This window comes from Acipenser ruthenus, chromosome 26, assembly GCF_902713425.1.
Source record: "Acipenser ruthenus chromosome 26, fAciRut3.2 maternal haplotype, whole genome shotgun sequence".
NCBI classification, from domain to species: Eukaryota; Metazoa; Chordata; class Actinopteri; order Acipenseriformes; family Acipenseridae; genus Acipenser; species Acipenser ruthenus.
Window position 1 is genome coordinate 892,175 of NC_081214.1, and position 15,483 is coordinate 907,657.

The 15,483-nt window shown below is 44.5% G+C and overlaps 1 protein-coding gene across 15 annotated transcripts in view; it reads right to left on the bottom strand.

Annotated features, from left to right (window-relative positions):
• Positions 1-15,483, bottom strand: part of LOC117430611 (unconventional myosin-XVIIIa-like) — an 84,527-nt gene continuing 69,044 nt past the window's right edge. For 9 of the 15 annotated variants that reach the window (XM_059001249.1, XM_059001241.1, XM_059001239.1 and 6 more), the window contains 9 exons: positions 15,319-15,435; positions 14,438-14,521; positions 13,034-13,171; positions 12,495-12,680; positions 11,944-12,083; positions 11,080-11,124; positions 6,324-6,446; positions 4,114-5,646; positions 2,624-2,744 (listed from right to left, as the gene is read on the bottom strand). In XM_059001249.1, the coding sequence (XP_058857232.1) occupies positions 4,125-5,646; positions 6,324-6,446; positions 11,080-11,124; positions 11,944-12,083; positions 12,495-12,680; positions 13,034-13,171; positions 14,438-14,521; positions 15,319-15,435 (2,355 nt within the window). In that variant the 3' untranslated portion in view covers positions 2,624-2,744; positions 4,114-4,124. Of the gene's footprint in view, positions 2,745-4,113; positions 5,647-6,323; positions 6,447-11,079; positions 11,125-11,943; positions 12,084-12,494; positions 12,681-13,033; positions 13,172-14,437; positions 14,522-15,318; positions 15,436-15,483 lie in introns of all 15 variants that reach the window. The other 6 variants (XM_059001246.1, XM_059001242.1, XM_059001243.1 and 3 more) reach the window with 2 other exon arrangements.

The window sequence follows — 15,483 nt, forward strand, 5'->3', positions numbered from 1 at the left end:
TTTTTTTTTGTTTGCTTAAAGTATATTTTATTTCATCTTGGCAATCGCTCCATTATATGGTAGACACTGTAGTAACCAAAGCTGCATCTCCACAGCTCTGAATCCCCTTCTGTGTACCACTGCTGATTAACAGGCGTCCAGTCAGGTCTTTGAACTGTGAATGCAAGACTCTCAATGCAGGCTGAGTAAGCAGTACAGCTGGATAACAGCACCCTATCACTGCGCATGCTAGATATTAAAGACAGCTGCTAACGTCATTCCCATGCCCAGAACAGGCAGGGCTTGGGCAGAGGAAACGCAGCTGAGGAGTGTGTTCGGTGTTCTGTGGCTGCGCTTCGTTGTGCAGAGTAGGGCTAGCAGGAACGGCATCAGCATGGAGATCGCGGAGAGAGAAGAGTGGACTTGCAGAAACACCGTGACCAAATCACCATGCACGTCAAGAGAGAACACAAGAGAAACAGCTCACAGCCTGCAGTCATCGGTCAGCCTGGACCCTGGGGACCGCCAGCTGTCCAGGACGTTATCCATTCGTATTCTTTATGTATGGACGTCTAAAGTCCCAGCGGCTGTCCGGGTTGTCTTTTATGCACAAGTAAATTGTAATAAATATTCAGGACCTGGTTAAAACACAAAACCTGGGCCGTTAGCACTCTCCAGGGAAAGGAAACACTGACTCAAGAAACTGACAAAAAAAAAGCACTTGAATCTACAAGGGCACTAAAAGTTAGGCAATAGTTTTACTCAAACTGCAAATCAATCCCTGTTTTAAGCACATACTTAGAGTGAGTTTTATAAATCTGTACAGGCATACTGGATGGAAACACTTATCGTTTTTAAATGCTAGAATGGGAATGACATTTTGATCCATAGCAATACCATTAAATGATAGAGACTGATTGGCATGGGGCAGGTAAGTTCTGTGTCGGTTTAGATCATAATCCCAATGCAATTGAGCCGAGTGTGATTTAGAGGGAGGGTGGATCATATAGACTGGGGGGGGGGGGCTATATGAAGACTTGCGATTCAATGTTGGCTGAATAAACCGGATGGGATTTAATAAATCTGAGGAGGGCAATGTGTTTCAGGTAGCAGTGTTGATGTCTGTACCGTTTCAGTTGCCATAGTTGCACCCAAGGGCTGTATCAGTCTTTAAGCTATTAAAAGCACAGGTTGGAATTCTAGTTCTAGAACACGGAATATATCGGCACCACAAACCCACTGTGTAACATTCCAAACCAAAAATAAAGCTCTTTACTTACTTAATGGAGGGGATTAGGTACGAAAATGCAAAAGCACACAAAGATTATTTAAAAGAAAGAAAAATAATTCTTCAATTTTTTAAATTTTCAATGCAGCTCTAGCGTTCATCTTTTGCACAGAAAAACGTCTGAAATGATCACCAGCTCCTATATACAGTACAATAAAAAAAGTCAATAAACTAAACTATTTTGGTAGCTAGAATGAATTGTACAGATATATATTAGTTATGTAAACGTCAAATATTTAACATTCATTATTAAGTATTCATCTCTTCCCCTTGGTATTTCGTTTTACAGGCTGCCCTTTAAAAGCATAATCATCAAACGCTGTCTTTGCACGACTATTTAGGATAATATTGAATGTATAGAAAAGTAGTAAGCAAGATCATACCTTTTAAGCTAGAGCAGGGCACACAGATCTGTAAAAAGCATGTTCAATAAATTCAGTCTAAACCTGTGCACTCTCTTTTGCAATATAAATTAGGCAAGGCGCAGATATCATCTCGTCAGTTGTATACAATCAGCATTTGTTATAACTCAAAAGAAAAGGTTACCACCGATACAGCTGACAATCTGCTGCAATGCAGTGTGTATCCATCCAAAGGAAGGTTTATAAATGTGAGAAATAAACACTACAGGCACCTGCAGCCTGTACCAAATAATCACCCTTCTAGAAAGCAGAAACGATGTGAAACTCAAACTGATGAGGGGGGAAAAAACTGAGTAACACTGAGCCAAAGTGTTGCAATTGTTATTCTTTTTTAGAGAGCAAATTTAACAAAGTTCCCAGTCAATGAAAACTGCAAACAGCTCTTTGGCTCAGTGTAGCACAAGCTTAGCAACGCAGACTGCCTGATCGATGGGACAAGCCTCAGCACTCATTGTGTTATAAAGGCTGCGACCCTTCAGCAAACGAAAGAAAGGGCAAAAACTACGACTACCATTCAGAGCATGCATCTCCAGAGTGTGACCTGGCAAAAACCGGGAGTGAGGACATAAATCCGGTGAACCAGGTGCACCAAAACACCTGTGCTCAGGTTCAGAACCTCGCCAGTACCAAGATTCTCCGATGGCGGCCTCGTCCTTGTTAAATAATTCAACGTCCAGTACCTCATGTGCAGCTAGCTGCAGTTCCCAGTAACAATACAGTATCTTCTCCGGTGCAGAGTAATCATTACAACTGACAAAGCAAAAAACAACAACATTTGGTTTAATTTATTTTTCTGTCTTTTGTTTTTGTTTTAATGAACGGGGTGCTTTTGAGAGCAGCGCGCAGTGCAGCGTCATGCCGGTTCTCTGCAGGAGCCGGTGGGCTTGCTTTGGGCCACTCGCTGCTCTTACGCAGTGGTTTCGGAAGGCTTGGAGTCGCCGTCGCTCTCGTTCAGGAAGCTCCTTTGCGAGTATCGGGAGCGGTAGTTGCTGCTGGGGTTCTGCTCGTCCTCCTCATCTGATTTGTGTAAGGTGTGTCTGCGATAGGACGGGGGGCTGAAAAAGCAACGCAGGAAACAAAAAGAACATGAGTTTCTTATATTCTTTTTAAAGAAACGCAAGTCTGTTACACACAACAACATGCAAGGCAAAGGGAGTCGATTTCTCGTGCTTAGAGATGTTAACCTTTTGCAGCCAGTTCCCAGCTTTATAAAAGTGTTTCCTAGCAACATCTGTCAGTTCATTTTATTAAACCCTTTTCCTAGATTTTAATTTCAGGTGATGAAAAAAAAAAAGTCAAGGATAAATTACTTTCCATCGATTTCAATTGCCTCAAAATAACACTGAGCCAAAGTCTTGCAATTATTTATAGTTTGTTTTTAATATCCCACAAGTTTCCAGTCTAAAATGTAAATTGCATTACAGGAGATTGGAAACTACACTCTGACTAACGGCATTTTGACTGGGAACAAAGCCTGCAAAAAAAAAAAAAAAAAATTAAATAAATCTTCCCTGATGCTTGAAGGTCTACTTCTGCTTTTCATAGAGACGGTCTTGTTTGCTGTTCTGCATTAAACTGTTCTTACTAAGATAGCAGCATAATGCACTTTTCATTAGGCTGTGCAAACCGTGGCAAATCAAATAGGCTCAAAGTGACCCTCCGACAACTCTGGAACTAATATCATATCTCTGTACGCACAAGGTATTTCATTCTCTGGTCGATACTGTGTCCCTTTGCTCTTGGACAGAACATACAGTACATCTTTCTAGTTTTCACAAATTAGCTTTCCAGCACCTAGGGCTGATTTCTGGCAAGTGACTGACACTGTAGCAGAAAGGCATTTACGTAAAATAATTAAGAAATCTATTACGTCTAAGGTTACCTTTTTCAAAACACTCTCATTCTTACTGGGCCTTTACATCTGTTGTCTTATTTCATGGTTGGCTTGCTACTACAGAAATCGTTCGTGGTTAACGCCCACAAGCTCTTTACTGCCTTACCTTTGCATGAGAACATAGCAATATATAATTCACTGCACAGTTACCATACATGTTCATAACTCACAGTGTTTTACCAATCACAATCTGTAATGCAACACCGTAGATCTGATCATAGATCTTTTGGAAATGAGTTCTTTATAGCTATAGATAACACCTTCATTACAAAGGCAATGAGCTCTTTTTCATACCTAAAAGCGAAGTCGGATTTTCAAGTTTCCTATATTTGTGCTTTTGGTTCATTATGAGAAATAAGGGGTTGTAACAATCAGGTCAGATTAGTTCAGTTCAGTTCAGTCAAAATATTCTTGTTAGCGTTGGTTGACCAGTGGTAAAAAACACCATTAAAAGAAACTCGAGTGGTGTTAGTTAGATGCACACCATGCTTTTTTTTTATACCATGCTGCACACCAGCTTCAGACAACACCTTTTTTTTTGTTAGTCACTCTCGGGTCTGTAAAGGTACTTCATCACCAGGCTGTCCACTTTCTTCTTTCTCTTCTTCTCATCTTTCTTTGAAACGTGTTTGTCACCTGCGTTGTTATCCGCTTCGGGGCCCTCTTCCTCGGAGCCTGAGACTCGCTTTTTTGGGCCCTTCTTGATGCTGCTGGAGCTCCGGTACGAGATGGTGGACCCGCCCGAAGAGGAGGAGGAGGAGGAGGAGGAGGACTCTGAAGAGGACTCGGACTCAGAATCCGTTTCCTTTCTCTTGGATTTCTTCTTGGTCTTCTTGGATTTCTTCTTGGAGCCCTTCTTCCTGCGCTCGTCCTCCGAGGAACTCTGAGACCGGGAGCTCCTGCTCTTCTTCTTGCCCCTCCTGCTGCTCCTGGAGCTCCGCGTGCTGCAGCTGCTCAGCGGCCGGGAGCAGTCCAAGGCGGAGACCGATCTCCGCAGGTTCGAGGAAGAGGAGGCTCGGCTCTCCCCTGCCAGCTGGAGGCTCGTCATGCTGTGGACACTCTTCTTGTCGTCTTCGTCGTCCTGTTTGTCCTCCTCCACTTCCTCAGAGTCCGGCTCCAAGCTCTGCCTCTTGAACTTGATGGGTTTATAGTTCAGGACCTCGTTGATAGCGGCCTCCAGAGCCGGGTCCAGGTAGTTCCTATGTGCAACCGGCTTGACGTCTGTGCTGTCGGCCTGGGTGTTGTCCAAGCCGGCCGTCCTGGGTCTGGGGGGCACAGAGAAGCTCCGGCCCACAGAATGCGGACTGTAAGCGGAAGACCTGGTCTCGCTGAAGGCGATGCTCATGGAGTCGTCATCGAACTCGCTCATTCTGCTTTTGGAGAGGGATAACCTGGAGTCAGCGCGGCTCCCGGCGGTCGGGCTGTGGGAGCCGAATTCAGACCTCCGGCTAACCGAGGGGCTGGCAGGTCCGAACACGTCGCTGCGGCTATCGTCAAGCCTGGACATGCTGCGTCTTGAGCTGACCGGACTGGCCAGGGCGAAACTAATAGAGGACTTGGAATCATCATCATCCACGTCTAGACCTCGCCTGGAGGAGACTCGACTGAGCGGGACAGAGACGGTGGATTCCTTGTCGAGGTCGGGGCTGACGATGGACCACCTCCTATCTAACCCTTTACGGGCTCTGCTTGTGGCCTCAGAGTAGGCCTGCGATATAACGGAGCCCCGGTCATCCAGGTCATCCCCGGTTTGGGATTTCTTCCAGGAGCTCACAGAATTTGCGTCGTTGTCCTGGTTGTCTGTGACGGTGGCACTCCACTTGGATTTGCGGAACGACCTGTCCGGGGAATCGGAGCGCTCCTTCAGGGCGCTGAAGAGAGAGCTCTCGTCCCCTTTGCCCCCTATCGAATCTTTGAGGTTGGAGCGTTTTCTATAGCTGAGAGAACTCATTACAGAGACCGGCCTGCTCTCCTCTACCTCCTTCCCCTCTTTGTTACTTTCTTTCCATTCCTTGCCCTCCTTCAACTCTTTGCCCTCTTTGGCGTCTACATTTAGGGCATATCTGGACAGAGGAAGATGATGTTCAGGACAGATAAACAGCGAGAAAAGAAAAGAGAAAGAAAAAAGGAAGAAGGGAAAAAATGGATGGAAAAGTTACAGGGGTGGAAAAATGAAAATAAAAAGGCAGAAAAATGATTTAAAGAAAGGTTTAAAAAGATTTAAAAAAACAGATAATGCTGCTAAGGATTTAGGCTTCTCGTTTCAGTCAGTGTGGCACTGTTCTATAGCTGGATATCTAGTATATTCAGCAAGTTCAGTCCCCAGTGATCTTAACCCATCACCTTTCAAAAAGTACAGACGCAGAACAATACAAAAAAAAAAAAAAATAGTTCTGAAGAATTCTTGCAGGAAAAGGACAAACACAGGACACTCTTTGCCATCAGCTACCAGAAAACTACCTTACAAGAAGGACACACATTCCTGCTTACTACATTCTAGGCATTTCAAAGAAAGCCCTTTACACTGAACTCAGTCATGAATTTCTATCCCTGAAGAGCGAGGGCATGTGATAATCACAGCTATCCCTGTTCAGCCTCGCTGCTGCTAATCTCAAGTTAAAAAGCTCAAAGTTGCCTGCTTGATTATATTTCGGTATATTTCGGATTTATTTTGTATTTTTTTTTTTTTTTACATCATTAACGGACACAGCCGCCATTCTTCAAATTTGTTTTCACGAACCTGGAACTCTTTAAGCTGCCATCATCCGAGAGAGTTTTTGATGAGCCTTTGTTCTTCGACAGCCAGGATTTGACCCCATCAACGCGCTCCTCCACCTCAGAGTCGGTTTCTGAATCCCCCTCGCTGTTGAGACACCAGGGTTCACATGTCATTAACTGGGAAGCAGCAATTTAATCAAATGAGACGCTGTATTAGTGTGCTAATACTGGGGCTAGGCAGAGGAAAACAAGCACACATGCATGCACGGTCAGAAGCATCAACATCATCACCAATCCAGGTCTTTCACAGCTTCCTCTTGCAGTTAGCTATTACAGCATGGACCAGCAGTGGTTCTTTCTTTATTACATGTGAGAGCCACACTGGGGTTAGGGCAATGCACAGAGATAAAAAAATAAAATAAAATAAATACAGAAGTTAGTAAAGGGTTGTTCAAACTGTTTTCTCTCGGAGTATATCAATAAGTCGATGTTATGCACTTGCAAAATGATTCAACAAAGCTTTTAATAGAACAAAGTAAAACTGGTATTTTTTTTATCTATTTGCTGGAAAGTCAAAAGGTTATCCAATCTTCAGGGAAAGAACAGCTACCAGTCAATGGGCCACTTATACACAGAAATGCATAGCTGTCGGTACATCATTATTTAACATTAGGCAAGCAGACTCTCTTCTGTCTAGCTACAGTGTGGGATGCAGAATCCCCTTTGGTAGCTGTAATTAGAGCTGCAAACACAATGAAAGCGCTGCAGTCGCTGCTATGTAATATTATGTATAACTGCAGGGTTAGCTTTTCATCCAGGAGAAATAAAGTCTGCAGTAAACAAACACAGCGATCTGAAGGGGAACTTTACCGGTCACAGCTGCAGCATTTTAAGAATTGCATTACGGCAAAGCGAAAGTGTGTCTCTTCTTTCCCTGTTCGGATCACCTTTAGATTTGCTCCAGCTCTACATTTCTGTATAGCTTCCAAGCAAGGAGACACACCCAACTCCAGTGCAAAAAACAGATCTGCTAGGGCTGCGCTAGATGTGTCTGCACACACTACTGAGTGCCTTTATTCAAACTGCACTGCGCTACTACGCCTGCATGTTCTCTTACAGTACTTTCAAAATGATCACTAGCTTATGATTAGTCTTGAGTCTTTGTTTTTGGAGCAGCTTGATTTGGGCATGTTCACTCGTACAGCAGACCTGCTCTGAGAGGGTGGTGCAGCGCACGCTTTTAGAAGCCTTCTGTGCATCTAAGGAAACGCAGAAACATGACTCGGGGCGTTTGAAATCTGTGCTCTCGATTTGCCCCCGCTGCCTTCAACAGAGATACCAGTGCCTGGAAGAGACACCGGGGTGTTCTTTTTAAAACAGCACTTAAACGAGAAGAGGGCTCCCTTGTACAAACCTGTGAGCTGAAACGCGGGACAGCTGAGATTTGTAATCGACCGCATTACACATAGTGTCACACACAATTTATGTCCTCGGCTACCTGCTGTTAGTTAACTGGTTCTGAAACCCAGGGGAACAAACAAACAGAGGCTGTGCAGGAGGAGACATTAATCGTATGTGACGATCGGGACTCCAGTGGTTCTATATCTCTGTTACACACTATTACATTTATCATTAGCTGCTATGGATTCCGCTTCTTCTCGAAACTGTCTGGCAGGGTTGATTGCTGCTTTCTCGGTGGAGTCGATGATAAAGTATTTCTTTAAAATCTCAAAATAATTAGGCTGGCTGGCTGGCTGGTAGAGGAATCGGTACAACAAAAGACAATATTTCCCCTTGTTGCATGAATCATGTTTTAAACCATTTGGTTTGAAAACAGAAATCTGAAAGCTTGGTTTACTGTCGTGCATTTCTAATCCCCTTCCAAGGTATCTCGCCTGCCTTCATAATTAGGAGTTAATTGTTTAAAAGGATCAATACCTACAGGCCATTACCGCGTGATTCATTTCTTTCCAACTTCAGAGGCGTTATGCTTGAAAAACAAATCTATCAGCATAACCCCCCGTATGAGAGATGAGGCTGGACTATAAACAGCTTCTGCTATTTGGAACCGAGAGTAAAGAAACTGCGTGCTGTTCGGCTGGGGAAATAAACTATACTTTGAACAGGACTGCCAGTTTCTTTGCATGTGTACTGGCTTGATCCTGTGGGAGCCTAACTGCATCCGTGGTCTCCATTAGCTGGTTTCTGCCATGTGTTCCTTAAAGATTACATTGCAATACAAATGTTCCTCATTTCTTATTATATTTTGTCCCCCCCCAGCAAAGGGAATTCAGATTTAATGTGCCAGGTTTGTTTTACCATGAAGGCCGGTGAGTGTAGGCATCAGCTACAGATCCAGCAGAGAAATGAATATTGTTTATGCTTCTCAGGGGTCATTAAGGGTCACACTTTTAACCAACTGTTTTACTTTCCTTGAAGTCTTCGGCAAAGTCCAGCAAGCCATTCAGCAGTCTTTCATGGAAATCACTGATGTATTTAGCTCCTGCATGTACTGTACCCTTTCCCTGGCGCTGCAGCGGTTTCATGCATTGGCTTGTGGTTCTCTTCAGCAATTCTAGGGGAACCCATCCCAGTGCGGAAACCAAGAAAGGTGTGTGACATACAAAAATGGTCTTTAACTGAAGCACTCGTCCAAAAGAACCATATACGTGCATTCTGAGATGTGCATTTTAAGTGCTTCAAACAATGTCCTCACATCACATGTATCTTAGTTACCATCTGTAAGCGCAGTAGTGGCAGATATCCACTAGATGTCATATAGATAAAAGGGCTCTTTTGGAACCAGATTCACAGCTGAACACAAGCTCTGCTAAAATTGCACATTTATTTGTTTTGCATCTAAAAGGTTACATTTTCAATTGAGTTCAGTTTCTTTTTTAGTACTGTGTCTTGAGTGTTGGGTAACAAGGTTGTAGGATTGTTTGTATTGACAATGAGTCTGTCGATTATTTGTATTGACAAGTCTATCGATGCCATTTACACAGTGATCTCAAGCCCTCTTGAACTCAACGCAGTGCAGCAGAGCCTCTGAACCATCTACTAATCCTTCTGACAATCAGAGGATAGGGAAGCTCTTGGATGAGCACAACCTTTAGACTTGAGGATTTCCATATAACCAAATGCACGATTCGGAACATCAGCATTTCCACAAAGGTCTCCGTCACCCGCTGAATTGAGAAGACAAACCGAAAAGTCCCGTTAAGATTAAACTATTTCTATATTTTGCCTCTGACCTGCAGCCCTGATCTCAATCGTACCTTTCCTTTTGATGATCAGGACAGTAACACACAGCGTTTAGCTATCAGCGGTATCTCTAACATTACAAGCAAGTGCAGTTTTTCTCCGAAATAAATTTAAAATCCAATCAAAGCAGTCGATTCAGAAATGGTGCCTGGAGGGGGGTAGGGCTATATATTTAATTTGAAATTGATGACATGTTTTTGATTTTTTTTGGGGGGCAGCCTGCATTGAAAATGCTTTTAGATCATGTGTCCAATTTGTATGCAGCAAAGCTAAAGAGGCCAGGCACAGTCAGCCAAGGGATTCCAGGCTGAAATATTTAGAATGCCCTGAAAGAGAAGAATTCTAGCAGAATTAGAAGTGTTTGCTCACAGCTGTCAAAACAAGCTAATGAATGCTGTACAACCCAGGGCTCTAGAGTCTCGGACACGGCTGTGCTTAACCCCTTCACTGCTCGGCTACACAATCCATTCATACAGGAACTACGCCCCAGGCACCAGATAAAATACAAATAACTGCAAATCAATGTGTAATCCCTGAAACTCTCAACAGCCCTTCATACTGTACATCACAGATCTATTAACCTGCATTCAAACCAAACATTAAATACTTACCTTGTTGTTTCAGTCACATGTGCTTGTTAGTTCTGATACATGTTTTTTGCTTTTTTTTTTTCCCCGTAGATTTCTTAAGATAAAAGAGCTTTTAATGAAGCAGTTTTAAACAGGATCAAGGGGGTACGGCGAGGATAAAAGCATACTGTCAGAGAAGCATGCCTGCGTCACGTGACCCCATGCAGCGCGGTTTCAAACAAACAAACAAACAAACAAACAAACAAACAAATAAATAAATAAAGGGGTTAATCGACATGCTGAGGATGAAGACGCAGTATCCCCACCTATCCTCTTCAGCAATCTTACCACTGACTCGTTTTTCATTTGCTATCCTGCGCACTGATACCCTAGCGTTGGCCAGTTTTAACTAGCCCCTGCGTTACTGCGGACTGCCCCTCCTCCCCTGGCACTGCTGCCACTCAGCACCTGTACGGATGTCAGGACGTGCCTTCCACTGCATGGCACAGCGCTGCCTCTGCACAGGACTGAGAGTTTAACAGGCAGCTTAAAGGGGGCCGCTAATGAGAAGTGTCTGTTCCATTGATCTGAACAGCAGTGGGTCTGAATACAAGCCAGCTTTTAGAGCATTTGGAGCACCAAGGCTGTGAAGACAAAGCGTGCACGAGTCTTTAAAAAGAGACAAACTCCCAGAGAGAAGCCCAGTATTACTGACTGCAGCTTCTTGTGTTTACTGCGTGATAACTTTCCAAGCTACAGGTTTACATCGCTATTTCAAATGCAGCACAATCCTGCACAGTTGCAGTCGGTACATTAAATCATTGTATTAACAGTAAGTTGACCCTGAGCTGTGGGTGATACTGCGCCTTGTGTAAAATAAAGGTCAGTAGATGCTGTAAAATACTGCAGTAAAATGGAGCATGGGGATGTGGCTTCAGTCCTCACGTTTTAGTCTTTCTTTTCTGGTACTTTGTCACCATGTCTTGCAAACTGGAAATGAAGAAGTGGGATGAGAGACACAAAAGAAGAGGAAAATGTGAGAAAGACACGCACACAAAAAATAAGAACTTGAAGTTAAACAAAGAAAATGACCAAACAGATACAATGAAATAAAAAATAAAGGTTTTAAAACTTAAAGTAAAAAAAAAAATTGTTCATAAACAACTGTATAATAAAATAATGGGTGTCATCAGTCCACGGACAAGTAAACACACGTTAGTATGTCTCACATCTGCAGAGCAAAATATCTGTAAGGCACTGCGGTTAAAATACTGTCAAACCAGCTAACCACTACCAGGGCTGGAAATAAGACTCCTGATGCATAGCAGTTTCACCCATTCCAGATTTTCCTATGAGCTTGATTAGCGACAGTGTATAGGTAACAAGCTCAGGTGTGTCCTGTAAAACCAGGAATGGATCTACCTGCTATGCAATGGGAGTCTTATTTCCATCCCTGCACTGCAGATCAGAGACCCCTGAATAGCAGTCCTCATAGACAGATGGTCCTCATTGACTGTGGATTTCTTATGGCTTTTCCCACAAGAATTTTACAGGTCACAGGTATGACATTAGTGTCAATAATAATAACAGATACATGTGCTTGTCCGAGAGGCACTGATTTATATTGAGACCAATCCCGGGGGAAATGAAGGAAGTACCAGATCTGTCCTTGATGTTTGGGACTGTATTCAAAACTTCATTAAGCCAAATATCTACATGGAGGTGCAATGATATCCTACAAGAACGTCTGAGAAGTCAAGACGGACAGGCTTAGAAGACCGTCCGGGACGCACTGAAAGGGAGCGCTACCTGTTAATGACATCCTCGTTGTCGTCGCTCTCCATTTCATCCTCAATGGCGGCCTGCAAGTCCCCGATTCGCTTAAAGGCCAGTTTCAGATCCACCTGCAGGCTCTGATTGGCTGCTTCCAAGCTCTCGATGTCCATTTCCTGTAGGACAAAAGATTCTTATTGGTCATTACAGGTTTCACCCCCCCCCCCAGCACAGAAGCAGCATAAAACAACATGCAGCTGCCTAGGTGCCAGAGAACTAATGGAGAAAGAAATAGAACAAATAATACAATAAGACTGCATAGATAAAGCGAGAGGAGTCGCAGTACCAAATCATTCCACGTGTTTAAAGCATGTCGGTGACGGTTCACTTACTTCGAAAGTCCCGGTCGCTTGGGCTTGTTAAGCTGTGCAGAGTGCTGAGGTCAAGTAAACCCTCTCTCCTTGCCCATATAACTGAAGAGGCTCTTATAAGCCTATCCTCCCTACCCTCAGCCCCCTGCCCCAGCCCCCTGCCCCAGCCCCCTTCCCCAGCCCCCAGCCCCCAGCCCTTATGAAAGGTACTTGTACCAGTTCATGCTTCTTGCGGCTGGCCTCCATCTCCTTCTTGGCCAGCTCTCCCATCTCCTCTTTGATGTCTCGGATCTGTCTCTGCAGCCTCTTGTTCTGCTCGCGCTCCCGGTTCTCTGACGCCCCACGCTGGTCCCGCTCCTCCGTCAGCTTCTCCATGTTCTCCTTCAGCCGATTTGCCAGGCTCTGTGGAGGCAGTAGAGCAGCATTACCACCCTCACAGATACACACAGGGGCTTTCCTCACTCACAGCATGATTAGAATACAGGACTGCGCTTCTCAGCATTACCACCCTCACAGATACACACAGGGGCTTTCCTCACTCACAGCATGATTAGAATACAGGACTGCGCTTCTCAGCTTTACCACCCTCACAGATACACACAGGTGCTTTCCTCACTCACAGCATGATTAGAATACAGGACTGCGCTTCTCAGCTTTACCACCCTCACAGATACACACAGGTGCTTTCTTCACTCACAGCATGATTAGAATTCAGGACTGTGCTTCTCCTGTGCTTCTCCTCAGCCTCTACTTACTTCGAGGCGCTTGACCTGGGTCCTCTCAAACTCCAGTTTGGTCTCCAGCTCCCGGATCTTGGCCTCTTGTCTGCTGACCAGAGATTTATCCACCATGGACTGCTCCACAAACTCCAGCTGGCTCTGCAGGGACTGGAGCTAAAGAGGGACGAGAGGAGTCAAACATCAAGCACCCCAGCTTCCCCAGCGTCTGTCTCTTACAATCAGACATTGAAATGCCTTGGGCAGCATAGCCACACGTTCACTGGTTAAAGTACTGTACTGATTATTAGAGACCTCTTCCCTTGGCATTGAGGCTAAAATTGCTTTCCCTTTAAGGAACTTTACCTTGCAATCTCAGTTTTTATTCTTGACGCTTCAAGCCACATCTTTTAATCCCTTTCTAGTTGCACAGAATCAATGCACAGTGCAATAAAGCATGGTTAAGTTAATAAGGACACATTTACAGAAGCTCTTAAAATGTAGAAAGCCATAAAAATGACAGCGCTTCTTCTATTTAACGGCTACAACCTAATTCAATATGACATATCATAAATAAAATCTATACAAAATTAAAAATAAAGCTGTTTTTCTCCCCCAATCTATAGTCCAGCGAGAGGCTGTATTTAATAACGTCTGAGTCTCCCAATATCGAGCTGTGTACGACTACTTCACACACCCAGCTCACTACTGCTTCCTATAAGCATGAGTTTATATTGATCTTCATTGACATGCTGCACGATTAAAAACGTACTGCCTATTGGCCAGCCTTGACCAGACTCAGGGTAAGGCCTGAGACAAGCAGCTCCTTACGACAGGAAGGGCTTCGGCTGTGTACAGCTTTATAAGAGAGGAGTAGCTGTCTGACTAATAGGATGCCAATGGTATAAATAACTGAAACCTTAAGCAAAATAAAAAAACATACAAACCATCTCACAGAAATCGATACTGTGGATTTGATTCAACAAGGTGCAAGAATAGAAGAGTGTGTGGGAGTCCTATTATTAAGACCTCTCCTACGCTGTCAGGATGATGGTGCACAGGGCAGGCAATCCCTTCACCAGGGGCTGGGCAGTATCGACTGCCACACAATACGGAGTCAGCTGCACACTCAAAAAGAGTGAATTCCACTCCACAGCGAATCTATACGATACGTCTCCAACTCCGAAAAGTGATTAATAACAGCATTATTCCCAACGAACAAAAAACAAATCAAACAACGAATGCTTTAAAACACACGCACACGCACATGCACGCACACACATGGACGTTCCTGTCCCATTATGCCAGCCGAGGCACCCTGCAGGTTAATGGAGCAGAGACACTCTGGGCAAGCAGCACATGGGGACTCCTGCCCAGCAGCCACACACGGCACGCTGCAGATTCAGCACAGGTTCAGCGCACAGCTTCTCAGCTCCAGCCCACCTTTTCCTGGATTTCTTGCTTTTCCTTGCTTGCTTCTTCCAGCTGACCCTGCAGGTCGTTGATTTGAGCCAGGTCTCTCGATGACTGGGAGGAAAGAACAACAAGTTTGTTTTAAGTTTTTAAACCCTGAAGGAGGAGCGAGGAGTACAATCATTCAAATTCATTCAAAGTACAAAAATTCAGAAACATGAATTCAAAATGGCTTGAAAGTTGTGTCTGTGATTATGATTCTATATCCATATGCAGCAGAGTGGTAAGTCACACAGACCAGGCACATGGAAACTTTAACATCTGAAAGCTGAATACCTCCTACAGTAATGCATTTAAACCGTGGGGCGAAAAGCCATCCAGAACTTTACAAACACAAAATAAGTTTCACAGTCCAGTAGACAAATGTTTTGTCTTTCTGCAGTGTGGTTTAGAAAATGAAGGCAAAGAAAACAAGACCCCCCCTCCCACCCCAACAAATACATTAGAAATTGTTTGTGGAAATGAAGCTCCAAACCCAGGGCAGGGTGTGGGGATACAGGACAGTGAGGTACAGGACAGGCCAGACAGGACAGTAGAGGATAGGACAGGATAGAGAGGACAGGCAGCACAGTAGAGGACAGGACAGGCTAGAGAGGACAGGCAGGACAGTGAGGTACAGGACGGGACAGACAGGACAGTACAGGATAGGACAGGCTAGAGAGGACAGGCAGGACAGTAGAGGACAGGACAGGCTAGAGAGGACAGGCAGGACAGTAGAGGACAGGACAGGCTAGAGAGGACAGGCAGGACAGTGAGGTACAGGACAGGACAGTAGAGGATAGGACAGGCTAGAGAGGACAGGCAAGACAGTAGAGGACAGGACAGGCTAGAGAGGACAGGCAGGACAGTACCTGTGCAACAACAGTCTTGTGCTTCTTCATGAGCTCGTTCATGTCCTCCTGGTCCTCCTCGAGACGGGACTGCAGCTCGTTCTTCTCACGCTGCAGACGGCTCACCTGTTCCTCCAACTGCACAAACAGAGATGTTCACAATAAAACACGTGCTGAAAATCCTTC